A 12765-nucleotide genomic window follows, 5' to 3' on the forward strand; every position below is an offset into this window, starting at 1 on the left:
ACTACATGATGCTCATGTTATACTGTAATACTACATGATGCTCATGTTATACTGTAATACTACATGATGCTCATGTTATACTGTAATACTACATGATGCTCATGTTATACTGTAATACTACATGATGCTCATGTTATACTGTAATACTACATGATGCTCATGTTATACTGTAATACTACATGATGTACTGCTCATGTTATACTGTAATACTACACGATGCTCATGTTATACTGTAATACTACACGATGCTCATGTTTATACTGTAATACTACATGATGCTCATGTTATACTGTAATACTACACGATGCTCATGTTATACTGTAATACTACATGATGCTCATGTTATACTGTAATACTACATGATGTACTGCTCATGTTATACTGTAATACTACATGATGCTCAGGTTATACTGTAATACTACACGATGCTCATGTTATACTGTAATACTACATGATGTACTGCTCATGTTATACTGTAATACTACATGATGTACTGCTCATGTTATACTGTAATACTACATGATGTACTGCTCATGTTATACTGTAAAACTACATGATGCTCAGGTTATACTGTAATACTACATGATGTACTGCTCATGTTATACTGTAATACTACACGATGCTCATGTTTTATTTTTTATCCACTTTTTCTCCCATTTTTCTATATTTTCTCCCATCCCAATTTCGTATCATCCAATTCAACCCTTCCCTGTCACGGACGCTGTTTCTTGCCTCCCACAAGCCGGCTGCAATGTGGACTAAGTCATACATAGCACAAGTCCCCTCCGGTACTTGAGGTAACAGCAGTCGCATCTTTTTTCACCTGCGCAGCTCGATCTCTCAGTGGCGAGGAGTAACGCGTGGGAGGCTCACGCTGCCCCCGACACTTCCTGATTCTACTGCTCAGGCGCACCAGCCGACCTGTAGGAGTCGCTGTCCACAACGCCCGATCCGCACCCATCAGTTTCCCACCCCCTAATACGGCCAATGTGTATTAGTACGGACGACCAGCTAAACTGAAAGCAAATGTGGAGCGCTGGGCTCGAACAGGCAAGCCCAGCGTCTCCAGCATTTCGTGGCGAGCGCCTTGCCCACTACGCCACGTAGCCACCTACACGATGCTCATGTTATACTGTAATACTACATGATGTACTGCTCATGTTATACTGTAATACTACACAATGCTCATGTTATACTGTAATACTACATGATGCTCATGTTATACTGTAATACTACATGATGTACTGCTCATGTTATACTGTAATACTACATGATGCTCATGTTATACTGTAATACTACATGATGCTCATGTTATACTGTAATACTACATGATGCTCATGTTATACTGTAATACTACATGATGTACTGCTCATGTTATACTGTAATACTACATGATGCTCATGGTATACTGTAATACTACACGATGCTCATGTTATACTGTAATACTACACGATGCTCATGTTATACTGTAATACTACACGATGCTCATGTTATACTACATGTGCACAATCCCCTCCTGCACCTGTACATCCCAGATGGGGTTTAAAAGAGCATCTACGCATCCCGATGTAACAATATGAACGTGGGAGTGCAATTGCAATCAATCTATAATCTATAATAGATCTCAATTAATAATCAGCATGATTCTGCAAATCTTGGAATTAAGGGATAACATTTTAATTGTATAAATTCAGTTGTTGTTGCTTTGAATAAAATAGCTATATAAATCATGATCATCATATTTGTATTTCTATTGCATGTTTAAAATAAATCAAAATGAATGTAATCAAATAAATAACTTGATTGGGGATTGAACCTTTGCCGAAATCATTACACCCTTAATACTAAAATATAGAGTATATATAGTTCAGTATTACAGAATCCTAAAATATAGAGTATATAGAGTTCAGTATTACAGAATCCTAAAATATATAGGATATAGAGTTCAGTATTATAGAATCCTAAATATAGAGTTCAGTATTACAGAATCCTAAAATATAGAGTTCAGTATTACAGAATCCATAAATATATAGTTCAGTATTACAGAATCCTAAAATATATGGTATATAGAGTTCAGTATTACAGAATCCTAAAATATAGAGTATATAATAGTTCACTATTACAGAATCCTCAAATATAGAGTATATAATAGTTCAGTATTACAGAATCCTAAAATATATAGTATATATAGTTCAGTATTACAGAATCCTAAAATATATAGTTAATAGCTCAGTATTACAGAATCCTAAATATATATAGTATAATAGTTCAGTATTACAGAATCCTCTCCTCACCAAATAATGAGGTCAGCGGATCTGTCTGTGTTTGCAGTCTGTGTATCTAATTCCTCATGTCGTGCATCGTCGTGCATCCCCCCCCCCCCCCCCGCCCCTAAAGCTGTTATATCTAACATCGGTTGTACATCCATCCATACGTTGTACAAATAAATATTTACGCCACATCACTGTTAACGACAGCAGGTATGATCCGACACTGAAACGTACTTATATCTTTATTGATTACATAGGAAACAGGACATAGATGAGACTATACACACAGTGTCCTCTCAACTCTAGTCTCCAGACTCCCTACTGTCCATGACATCACCGGCCCCTCCTCCCATCTATACCGTCCTTCGCCCAGAGTTCCATATGAGCCGGGGGACAAACGTGGGTGCAAAAAAGAATCGGACGGAGAAAATTAACAGGAGGAGGGGAAGAGCCTTGGGCTCATATTGGCACATTTCTGCTACATAGGTCCAGAGATAGGAGTGGAATATATTTCCAGAGGTGTTGATGGGGGGGGGGGGGGGGGGGGACTTGTACTTATCAAAGAGTTTGCTGGAAAGAAAAGAACAAAGAAAAAAAGGGGGTTTGGAGATTCTACAAAAAGTAACAAAGATTAAAAGTGTTGTAGAAAAAGTCTGATTTCAAACCATAAGTCTGTATGAAAAGCACCCTGAAAAGGCACTCTCCTGTGTTGTTTATGACATGTTCTCTCCAATTCCCCCCAAGGTTTTCTTCTTGTGTTTTCATGCGGAGCCATGTGGAGACATGTGGAGATGCGTGGAGATGCGTGGAGACAAGTGGAGGTCTGTGGAGATGTGTGGAGACAGGTGGAGACAGGTGGAGACAGGTGGAGACATGTGGAGATGCGTGGAGATGCGTGGAGACGTGTGGAGACAGGTGGAGACATGTGGAGACAGGTGGAGCGCCGTCTCCTCCCGTCCTCTCCGCTCAAGCTGCGGTTATGAATCCAATCAAAGACAGAGATAACAAGACTCTGGTGTGAAAGTCTCAGAAGATCAGTTCTACTGCCCGTATAAATGCAGTGAAGAAGGATAAATCGGCATAGGGACGTTATGTGGCTATATTGGAAACAAATAGCGTTGGTTGAAGCCATAATATCTACTATTGGATACGACTCAGTCCGTCTTTCATTTTCTCATCTGGGTGACGGTGGCCGTGACCTGGGGCCTGGTGGCGATCCTGCGGACGGGGACCTTGGAGACGGGTATCTTGGTGCGAGTGGGGATCTGAGATGAGGAGTGAGGCTGCTTCACAGGGATCTTTGAGTCACGCGGTGAACTGCTGATCCCCTTCGGCTGCTGGTGTGGCTGCTGACTCTCCTCCTGGCCGTGTCTCGCGGTGGAGGCCTCAGCATCAGCAGGGAGATCACTGGATTTGCCTCCGCCGTCTTGGAGGCTGAGGTGCGGAGTGTCCTCCTCCACGGGGGTGCTGGGCCCCGGGCTCCCTTCCTCCGCCGCGGGCTGGTTGTTCCAGACAGGCAGCCTCCCTGCTCGGCCCCCTCCCACCACAGGGATCTTACTGAGTCCAGAGGGTTTCACCACAGGTGTCCTCTTCTCCTCTGTCCTCTTCTCTGCAAGGGGGGACTCGTTCTGCAGCTCTTCTGTGTGGCGCGGTGTGCTCCTTGTTCCCGGGGTATCCATGCCGTTCGGACTCGCCGATATCCTGCTCCTCTCCACTGATGCCTGACAGCTCCTCTCCACCTGGTCACTCCTCTCCACCTGGTCACTCCTCTCCACCTGGTCACTCCTCTCCACCTGGTCACTCCTCTCCACCTGGTCACTCCTCTCCACCGACGCCTGCTTGCCGAATTCCACCGCCGCTTGCTTGCCGAATTCCACCGCTGCCTGCTTGCCGAATTCCACCGCCTCTTGCTTGCCAAACTCCACCGCCGCCTGCTTGCCGAACTCCACCGCCGCCTGCTTGCCGAACTCCACCGCCGCCTGCTTGCCGATCTCCACCGACGCCTGCTTGCCGAACTCCATCGACGCCTGCTTGCCGATCTCCACCGACGCCTGCTTGCCGAACTCCACCGACGCCTGCTTGCCGAACTCCACCGCCGCCTGCTTGCCGAACTCCACCGACGCCTGCTTGCCGAACTCCACCGCCGCCTGCTTGCCGACCTCCACCGACGCCTGCTTGCCGATCTCCAGCGACGCCTGGTTGCCGATCTCTGCCACCGCCTGCTTGCCGAACTCCACCGCCGCCTGCTTGCCGATCTCTGCCGCCGCCTGCTTGCCGAACTCCATCGACGCCTGCTTGCCGAAGTCCACCGCCGCCTGCTTGCCGAACTCCACCGACGCCTGCTTGCCGAAGTCCACCGCCGCCTGCTTGCCGACCTCCACCGACGCCTGCTTGCCGATCTCCAGCGACGCCTGGTTGCCAATCTCCACCGCCGCCTGCTTGCCGAACTCCACCGCCGCCTGCTTGCCGATCTCTGCCGCCGCCTGGTCGCCGATCTCCACCGAGGCCTGGACATCACTATCCTTCACCTGGGCAGAGCTCAGAGGTTTAGCCAACAAGAGGGCACGAGTGGGGGCAAGAGAGGGGGAGGTGGTGGGTTGCAATATAGAAACTGGGATCAAAGTTGGGAGTATGGTAGGGGCAGCGGGCTTATCTAAAGAAGGAGGAGGGGTCGTGGTGGGAGGCACTGGGATAGTCGCAGGGCCAGAAGTGGGCTTAATTGAACATAAAGCAGTTGGGACAGGCTCAGACGTAAGAGTGGGCTTAAATGAACATAAAGCAGTTGGGACAGGCTCAGTAGTAGGAGTGGGCTTAATTGAAGATATGGGAGTTTGGACAGGCTCAGTAGTAGGAGTGGGCTTAATTGAAGATATGGGAGTTGGGACAGGCTCAGACGTAAGAGTGGGCTTAAATGAACATAAAGCAGTTGGGACAGGCTCAGTAGTAGGAGTGGGCTTAATTGAAGATATGGGAGTTTGGACAGGCTCAGTAGTAGGAGTGGGCTTAATTAAAGATATGGGAGTTGGGACAGGCTCAGAGGTGGGAGTGGGCTTAAATGAACATAAAGTAGTTGGGACAGGCTCAGGAGTAGGAGTGGGCTCAATCGAAGATATGGGAGTTGGAACAGGCTCAGTGGTAGGAGTGGGCTTAATCGAATATATGGGAGTTGGGACAGGCTCAGTGGTAGGAGTGGGCTTAATTGAGGACATGGGAGTTGGGACAGGCTCAGTGGTAGGAGTGGGCTTAATCGAAGATATGGGAGTTGGGACAAGCTCAGGAGTGGGAGTGGGCTTAATCGAAGATATGGTAGTTGGGACAGGCTCAGTGGTAGGAGTGGGCTTAATTGAAGACATGGGAGTTGGGACAAGCTCAGTGGTAGAAGTGGGCTTAATTGAAGACATGGGAGTTGGGACAGGCTCAGTGGTAGGAGTGGGCTTAATTGAGGACATGGGAGTTGGGACAGGCTCAGAGGTAGGAGTGGGCTTAATCGAAGATATGGGAGTTGGGACAGGCTCAGTGGTAGGAGTGGGCTTAATCGAGGACATGGGAGTTGGGACAGGCTCAGAGGTGGGAGTGGGCTTAAATGAAGATATGGAAGTTGGGACAGGCTCAGCGGTGGGAGTGGGCTTAATTGAGGACATGGGAGTTGGGACAGGCTCAGTGGTAGGAGTGGGCTTAATCGAAGACATGGGAGTTGGGACAAGCTCAGGAGTGGGAGTGGGCTTAATCGAAGACAAGGGAGTTGGGACAAGCTGAGGAGTGGGAGTGGGCTTAATCGAAGATATGGGAGTTGGGACAGGCTCAGTGGTAGGAGTGGGCTTAATCGAAGACATGGGAGTTGGGACAGGCTCAGGAGTGGGCTTAATCGAAGACATGGGAGTTGGGACAGGCTCAGTGGTAGGAGTGGGCTTAATCGAAGACATGGGAGTTGGGACAGGCTCAGGAGTGGGCTTAATCGAAGACATGGGAGTTGGGACAGGCTCAGTGGTAGGAGTGGGCTTAATTGAAGATATGGGAGTTGGGACAGGCTCAGCGGTGGGAGTGGGCTTAATTGAAGATATGGGAGTTGGGACAGGCTCAGCGGTGGGAGTGGGCTTAATTGAAGATATGGGAGTTGGGACAGGCTCAGTGGTGGGAGTGGGCTCAATTGAAGACATGGGAGTTGGGACAGGCTCAGGAGTGGGCTTAATCGAAGACATGGGAATTGGGACAGGCTCAGTGGTAGGAGTGGGCTTAATCAAAGATATGGGAGTTGGGACAGGCTCAGAAGTAGGAGTGGGCTTAATTGAGGCCATGGGAGTTGGGACAGGCTCAGAAGTAGGAGTGGGCTTAATTGAGGCCATGGGAGTAGGGACAGGCTCAGGAGTGGGCTTAACTGAAGACATGAGAGGTTCAGAGGTAGGAGTGGGCTTACTTGAAGATATACATGTAAGAATTTGGACAGGCTCAGGAGTTAGCTTAATTGAAGACATAGGGTTTGGGACAGGCTCAGGAGTTAGCTTAACTGAAGACATGAGAGGTTCAGAGGTAGGTGTGGGCTTAATTGAAGATATGCATGTAGGAGTTGGGACCGGTTCAGGGGTAAGGATGGACTTGGATGAAAATGTGGGTGTTGGGGTAGATTTAGAGTCAGGCTCAGTGCAGACAGGATCCCTGGCTGAGGCCATGGGGCCAGATGGAGGTGTGGTTGTGTTAGAAAGGGACACAGATGCAGACACCGGGGTTGGTGGCATCTTAACGGAGGGAACTGGGTCAGGAGTGAGTGGTGGGACCTCAACAGTCCTGGGGGGCGCGACTGAAGTTAAGGAATCAAGGGGTTTAGTTGCACTTGAATTTCGGGAAGGTTCGTGAGAAGAGGAGGTTTGGAAGGCATTCATAGGATCCAACTTCGTAGCCGGGTGACGCGGAGAGGGAACGGGGGCAAGAGGAGAGGGAACGGGGGCAGGAGGAGAGATATCGGTTACTGGGGTTGGTTTAGCTGAGATACAGGTTACTGGGGTTGGTTTAGCTGAGATACAGGTTACTGGGGTTGGTTTAGCTGAGATACAGGTTACAGGGGTTGGTTTAGCTGAGATACAGGTTACTAGGGTTGGTTTAGCTGAGATACAGGTTACTGGGGTTGGTTTAGCTGAGATACAGGTTACTGGGGTTGGTTTAGCTGAGATACAGGTTACTGGGGTTGGTTTAGCTGAGGCAGGAGGATAGATACAGGTTACTGGGGTTGGTTTAGCTGAGGCAGGAGGATATATACAGGTTACTGGGGTTGGTTTAGCAGAGGCAGGAGGATAGATACAGGTTACTGGGCTTGGTTTAGCTGAGACAGGAGGAGAGATACAGGTTACTGGGGTTGGTTTAGCTGAGGCAGGAGGAGAGATACAGGTTACTGGGGTTGGTTTAGCTGAGACAGGAGGAGAGATACAGGTTACTGGGGTTGGTTTAGCTGAGACAGGAGGAGAGATACACGTTACTGGGGTTGGTTTAGCTGAGGCAGGAGGAGAGATACAGGTTAATGGGGTTGGTTTAGCTGAGGCAGGAAATGTTAGTGTACTTACTGTAGCAACAGCTGGAGTAGCTTCTGGGCTGGATTTGGCCGCAGTAGAGTAAAGTGAGGGACTAAAAGAAGGAGGCTTGGTGACAGCAGTAGAGTAAAGTGAGGGACTAAAAGAAGGAGGCTTGGTGACAGCAGCAGGGGGCACCACAGGAGTTGGGGTAGTAGCAGAGACACAGCTGGGGGTGGATGCTGTTATCAAAGGGGAAGCTGATTTCAGGGGGAAAGTTTTTAGTGGGGTTGAAAAGCTACTGAAAGTCGCCTGGGTCGTCGAAAAGCTATTGAAAGTCGCCTGGGTCGTTGAAAAGCTACTGAAAGTCACAGGGATTGTTGAAAAGCTACTGAGAGTCACCGGGATTGTTGAAAAGCTACTGAAAGTCATCGGGGTAGCTGAACAGACAGCTGAAGGTATAGGGGTAGTTGAACAGACAGCTGAAGGTATAGGGGTAGTTGAGAAGAGAGCTGAAGGTATAGGGGTAGTTGAGAAGAGAGCTGAAGGTATAGGGGTAGTTGAGAAGAGAGCTGAAGGTATAGGGGTAGCTGAACAGACATATGAAGGTATAGGGGTAGCTGAGGGTTTGGTTGTTGGTTTGGTTGTTGCTGTCGGGGCAGTGGTTGGTTTGACTGTAATGGTGGCCGTGGGTTCAGTGGCCAGGTTACGACTGGAGTCGGATTTGACTGAAGGGGGAGTCGAAGTGGAAGATTTGGTTGTAACAGCGGACACAGAGCCTGGTTTGGTGACAAGAGAAGAGGTCACAGTTGGCTTTGCTATGGGAGTAAAGGATTGGACAGATGTTGTGATGGGGACTAATGGAGAGGGTTTGGCCTTAGTGGTCGTAGCAGAAGAAGATGTCGATGTTGACGGTAGAAGGGGTTTGGATGTGGGAGCTGTTGTGAATAAGGGCTTCTCTCTGGGTACATCTACCCTCGTCTCAGTCCCTAATCCACTGACGGTGTTGCTGGCTTTGCCCCACTCTGCCTCCACATCAGCCAAGATGTCTCCACCTCCTGAGATGGAGTCAAAGGTCAGGAGAGAGGAGATGTCTGCGAGCAGGCTGCTCAAACTGGTCTCACCGGGTTCCATAAGTGCACGCTTGTTAGCCCCCCTCACATCCCCTGTGGTCTTCTGGGGAGAGGTTGTCTCTGATGGGGTCGTGGCTGAGCTGTCCTGTGTGCTGACCTCCTGGGTGCGATCGGATGGCTCACAGCTGGTCGTGGCTGAGCTGTCCTGTGTGCTGACCTCCTGGGTGGGCTCAGACGGCTCAGGGCTGTCCAGAGAACGGGTCTTCGCTCGGGGGGTGAGGGTGAGGTCCTCCTTTATGATCTCTACGCTGTTCGTGCGGGAAGACATGAGCAGCGGACTGGGCGGGGCCTCCTCCTTCTCGTCCTCCTTATCTCTTGGACGGAACTTAACACTGCCGAAGAGCCCCTTGATGCCCCGGCGCTGACGAGGGGCCGGCTGGGACACCGTCTGGGCTCGGCGCTGACCCTCGCCCCTCGCCCCTTCCCTCTTCCCACCCCGCAGCATCGTCAGGAAGCCGAGCGACTTGACCGAGGCTGTGGAGGAGATGGAGGCCGTCCGCTCCTCCTCCGGCTGCTCCTCTTCGGCCCGACTCATCCCGGGCTCCTTCTCCGAATCTGGCGCCGCGCTCTCCATTAATCCGTCCATGGCTTTGCCGCCGGTGCCGGCCGGTGCCTTGTTGTTCCCGTCGCTCTTGCTGCGCATGGAGAAGATGCTGCCCGGCTTGCGTTTCCCGAACAGCTTGAATCCTTTCCTGATCTTCCCTGCATGCTGCGAGTCACCAGGCAGGGCTTCACCGCTCTCCAACTGTACATCCATTTTCTCCTTGGTATCGCCCCCCTCTCACCCCTCCCTCTCTCCGTATCCTCTATCGATGGCTGTAAATATTGTTCCCAGATCAGCTGAATGAGCGTTTCTGCTCTCCCCGTCCTCTCTTCGTCTCTGCGGGCTTCGCTTCTGTTGCGTCTTCCTTCCGTCTATCTCTCCCTCCGTCTATCTCTCCCTCCATCTATCTCTCCCATCCAGCTCTTTCTCCTCTATTTCTCACACACACGCTCCTCCCCTCCGCCTCCTTTTCTCTCTGGCTGCCCTTGCTGGTCTCCATAGCAACTGGGGTCCTAAGCAGCTTTCGTCATCACGCCCCCCCCCCCCCCCCCCCCCTTCCCCAGCGGCTGTCATCACGCCCCCCCCCCATCCGAGACCAGGCTCTCTTTCACTCTTCTCTTTCTTTTTCTCTCACTCTGTTTCCTCTACTACATTAGACCCAATAACAGGCTGATACCAGCTTCATGTAAACCCCTCTTATTTCATCACTCTGTATGACAGACATGTACAATGAGACGGTATACAGCATATATATTTATATATATATATATATATATATATATATATATATATATATATATATATATATCTGAATATACCTGCATATATTTATGTTTTCATACCTGTATATATATCTGTATATATTCCATACCTACTCTTACTAGTTATACCGCTGGCCAGTATGACTTACTGCCATAGTGTCCTTATACCTGTATCACTGTATATATTAATACTATATCTATATCTGTACATATCCCTTACCTACTCTTACTAGTTATACCGCTGGCCAGTATGACTTACTACCATAGCGTCCTTATACCTGTATCACTGTATATATTAATACTATATCTATATCTGTACATATCTCTTACCTACTCTTACTAGTTACACTGCTGGCCAGTATGACTTACTACCATAGTGTTTTTATACCTGTATCACTACATATTAATACTATATCTATATCTGTACATATCCCTTACCTATCTCTTACTAGTTATACCGCTGGCCAGTAGGACTTACTACCACGTTGGATTTCAGAAATCATCTGTCTAAATTCAATCTAGCTCATGCTAGAACCTACAGAGATGCAGCTTCACTGGCACAGAAGATGCTTTTCAACATGCACATGCGTTTCAGCGTTTTCCTTGACGTCACCAGCCGGCAAGTTCTCTCCTCTTGCTGCAGCATGTTTTGTTGACTCCGGTGTATCAGCTGAGACCCTTATTGAGAATGAGGACGAAGGAAGGCAGAAGACTACATCGCTCACAGCATGCCACGAAGAGTGGAAGTGCGAGTGGAGCAGGGGACAGATGATGACGAGGAACTGGAAAATGTGATAGAGAGGCTTCAGCAGAGACGACCTCGGCAAAGCGGCCTAGAGTAACTGGTGTAACACTAACACTAACACTAACCCTAGAGTAACTGGTGTAACACTAACCCTAACCCTAACCCTAACCCTAGAGTAACTGGTGTAACACTAACACTAACCCTAACCCTAGACGTAACTGGTGTAACACTAACCCTAACCCTAGAGTAACTGGTGTAACACTAACACTAACCCTAACCCTAGACGTAACTGGTGTAACACTAACACTAACCCTAACCCTAGCCTAGAGTAACTGGTGTAACACTAACACTAACCCTAACCCTAGAGTAACTGGTGTAACACTAACCCTAACCCTAACCCTAGAGTAACTGGTGTAACACTAACACTAACCCTAACCCTAGAGTAACTGGTGTAACACTAACACTAACCCTAACCCTAGAGTAACTGGTGTAACACTAACACTAACCCTAACCCTAGAGTAACTGGTGTAACACTAACACTAACCCTAACCCTAGAGTAACTGGTGTAACACTAACCCTAACCCTAGAGTAACTGGTGTAACACTAACACTAACCCTAACCCTAGAGTAACTGGTGTAACACTAACCCTAACCCTAACCCTAGAGTAACTGGTGTAACACTAACACTAACCCTAACCCTAGAGTAACTGGTGTAACACTAACACTAACCCTAACCCTAGAGTAACTGGTGTAACACTAACACTAACCCTAACCCTAGAGTAACTGGTGTAACACTAACCCTAACCCTAACCCTAGAGTAACTGGTGTAACACTAACACTAACCCTAACCCTAGAGTAACTGGTGTAACACTAACACTAACCCTAACCCTAGAGTAACTGGTGTAACACTAACACTAACCCTAACCCTAGAGTAACTGGTGTAACACTAACACTAACCCTAACCCTAGAGTAACTGGTGTAACACTAACCCTAACCCTAACCCTAGAGTAACTGGTGTAACCCTTCAGTGTAACTGGTTACCTCTCAAGGGGCCGCCGCAACAGAGCAAGAGACATATTGGAAAGAAGTGCTTTTCTCAAGATGAACAAGTTTAAATAGTCATGTGAATGCTGTGAATGAATGAATGAATGAAAACTTTATTTAACAGATTGCAGAATGGGTACAATACAGTACGGCTCAATACATACAATTGTTAAGGGGATGCAGACCTGAGAAAGACGTTTGTCTTGTTTCCATCAGGGTCCCCCATTTTCAATTCATATAGATCTGTAATGGTTACTTACCAGTTACTTACCAGTTACTGGTAATGCTGACATTTTCTTTTCCAGATATCAAAGACAGTGTTTGAGTTTTTTTTTTATCTGACAGAAGTCATACTACAACCCATATGTGATTTAATATGTGGCCCTTTTTTGCATGATAATTGAAGTAAGGAGAATTAGTTAAGGATCATTTTCAGTAACTGTACAATACTATATACAGTGAAACATTTTGATGCACTATGTGCTTAATTATTTGATATTTTCAAAGATCTGACTACAAGCCCTTGTTCAGGATGTTCGGAAGTTAGTGTGAATTGAACAAGACATTTGGGAGGAGTAAGGTTCAGATTGCTTTTATCCATTGACTGGTCAAAATATGTTCATTACGTTTTCAGTTCAGTTTCACAGACAGACACACACTTAACATTTAAATTTTGGTTGTTATTGTAGCATTCATTATTATTATTATTTAGATAGATGGATGTAAAGGGCTAGACCAACTCTTAACCCCTATCCGGACCTAGACCACCTC

General features: G+C 47.8%; 1 protein-coding gene across 1 annotated transcript; it reads right to left on the minus strand.

Annotated features, from left to right (window-relative positions):
* Positions 1 to 3320: 3320 nt before the first annotated feature.
* Positions 3321 to 9658, minus strand: LOC311233572 (uncharacterized protein; the record flags this gene model as incomplete). The annotated part of the gene is made up of 2 exons (XM_084320538.1): positions 3321 to 4798; positions 8744 to 9658. The coding sequence occupies 2 exons, from the start codon at positions 9656 to 9658 to the stop codon at positions 3437 to 3439; spliced, it is 2277 nt and encodes a 758-aa protein (XP_084176664.1). The 3' UTR covers positions 3321 to 3436.
* Between the last annotated feature and the right edge of the window lie 3107 nt (positions 9659 to 12765).

The sequence above is a fragment of the Notolepis coatsorum genome (genome assembly GCF_963971535.1).
Source record: "Notolepis coatsorum genome assembly, chromosome: 8".
Classification (NCBI taxonomy): domain Eukaryota; kingdom Metazoa; phylum Chordata; class Actinopteri; order Aulopiformes; family Paralepididae; genus Notolepis; species Notolepis coatsorum.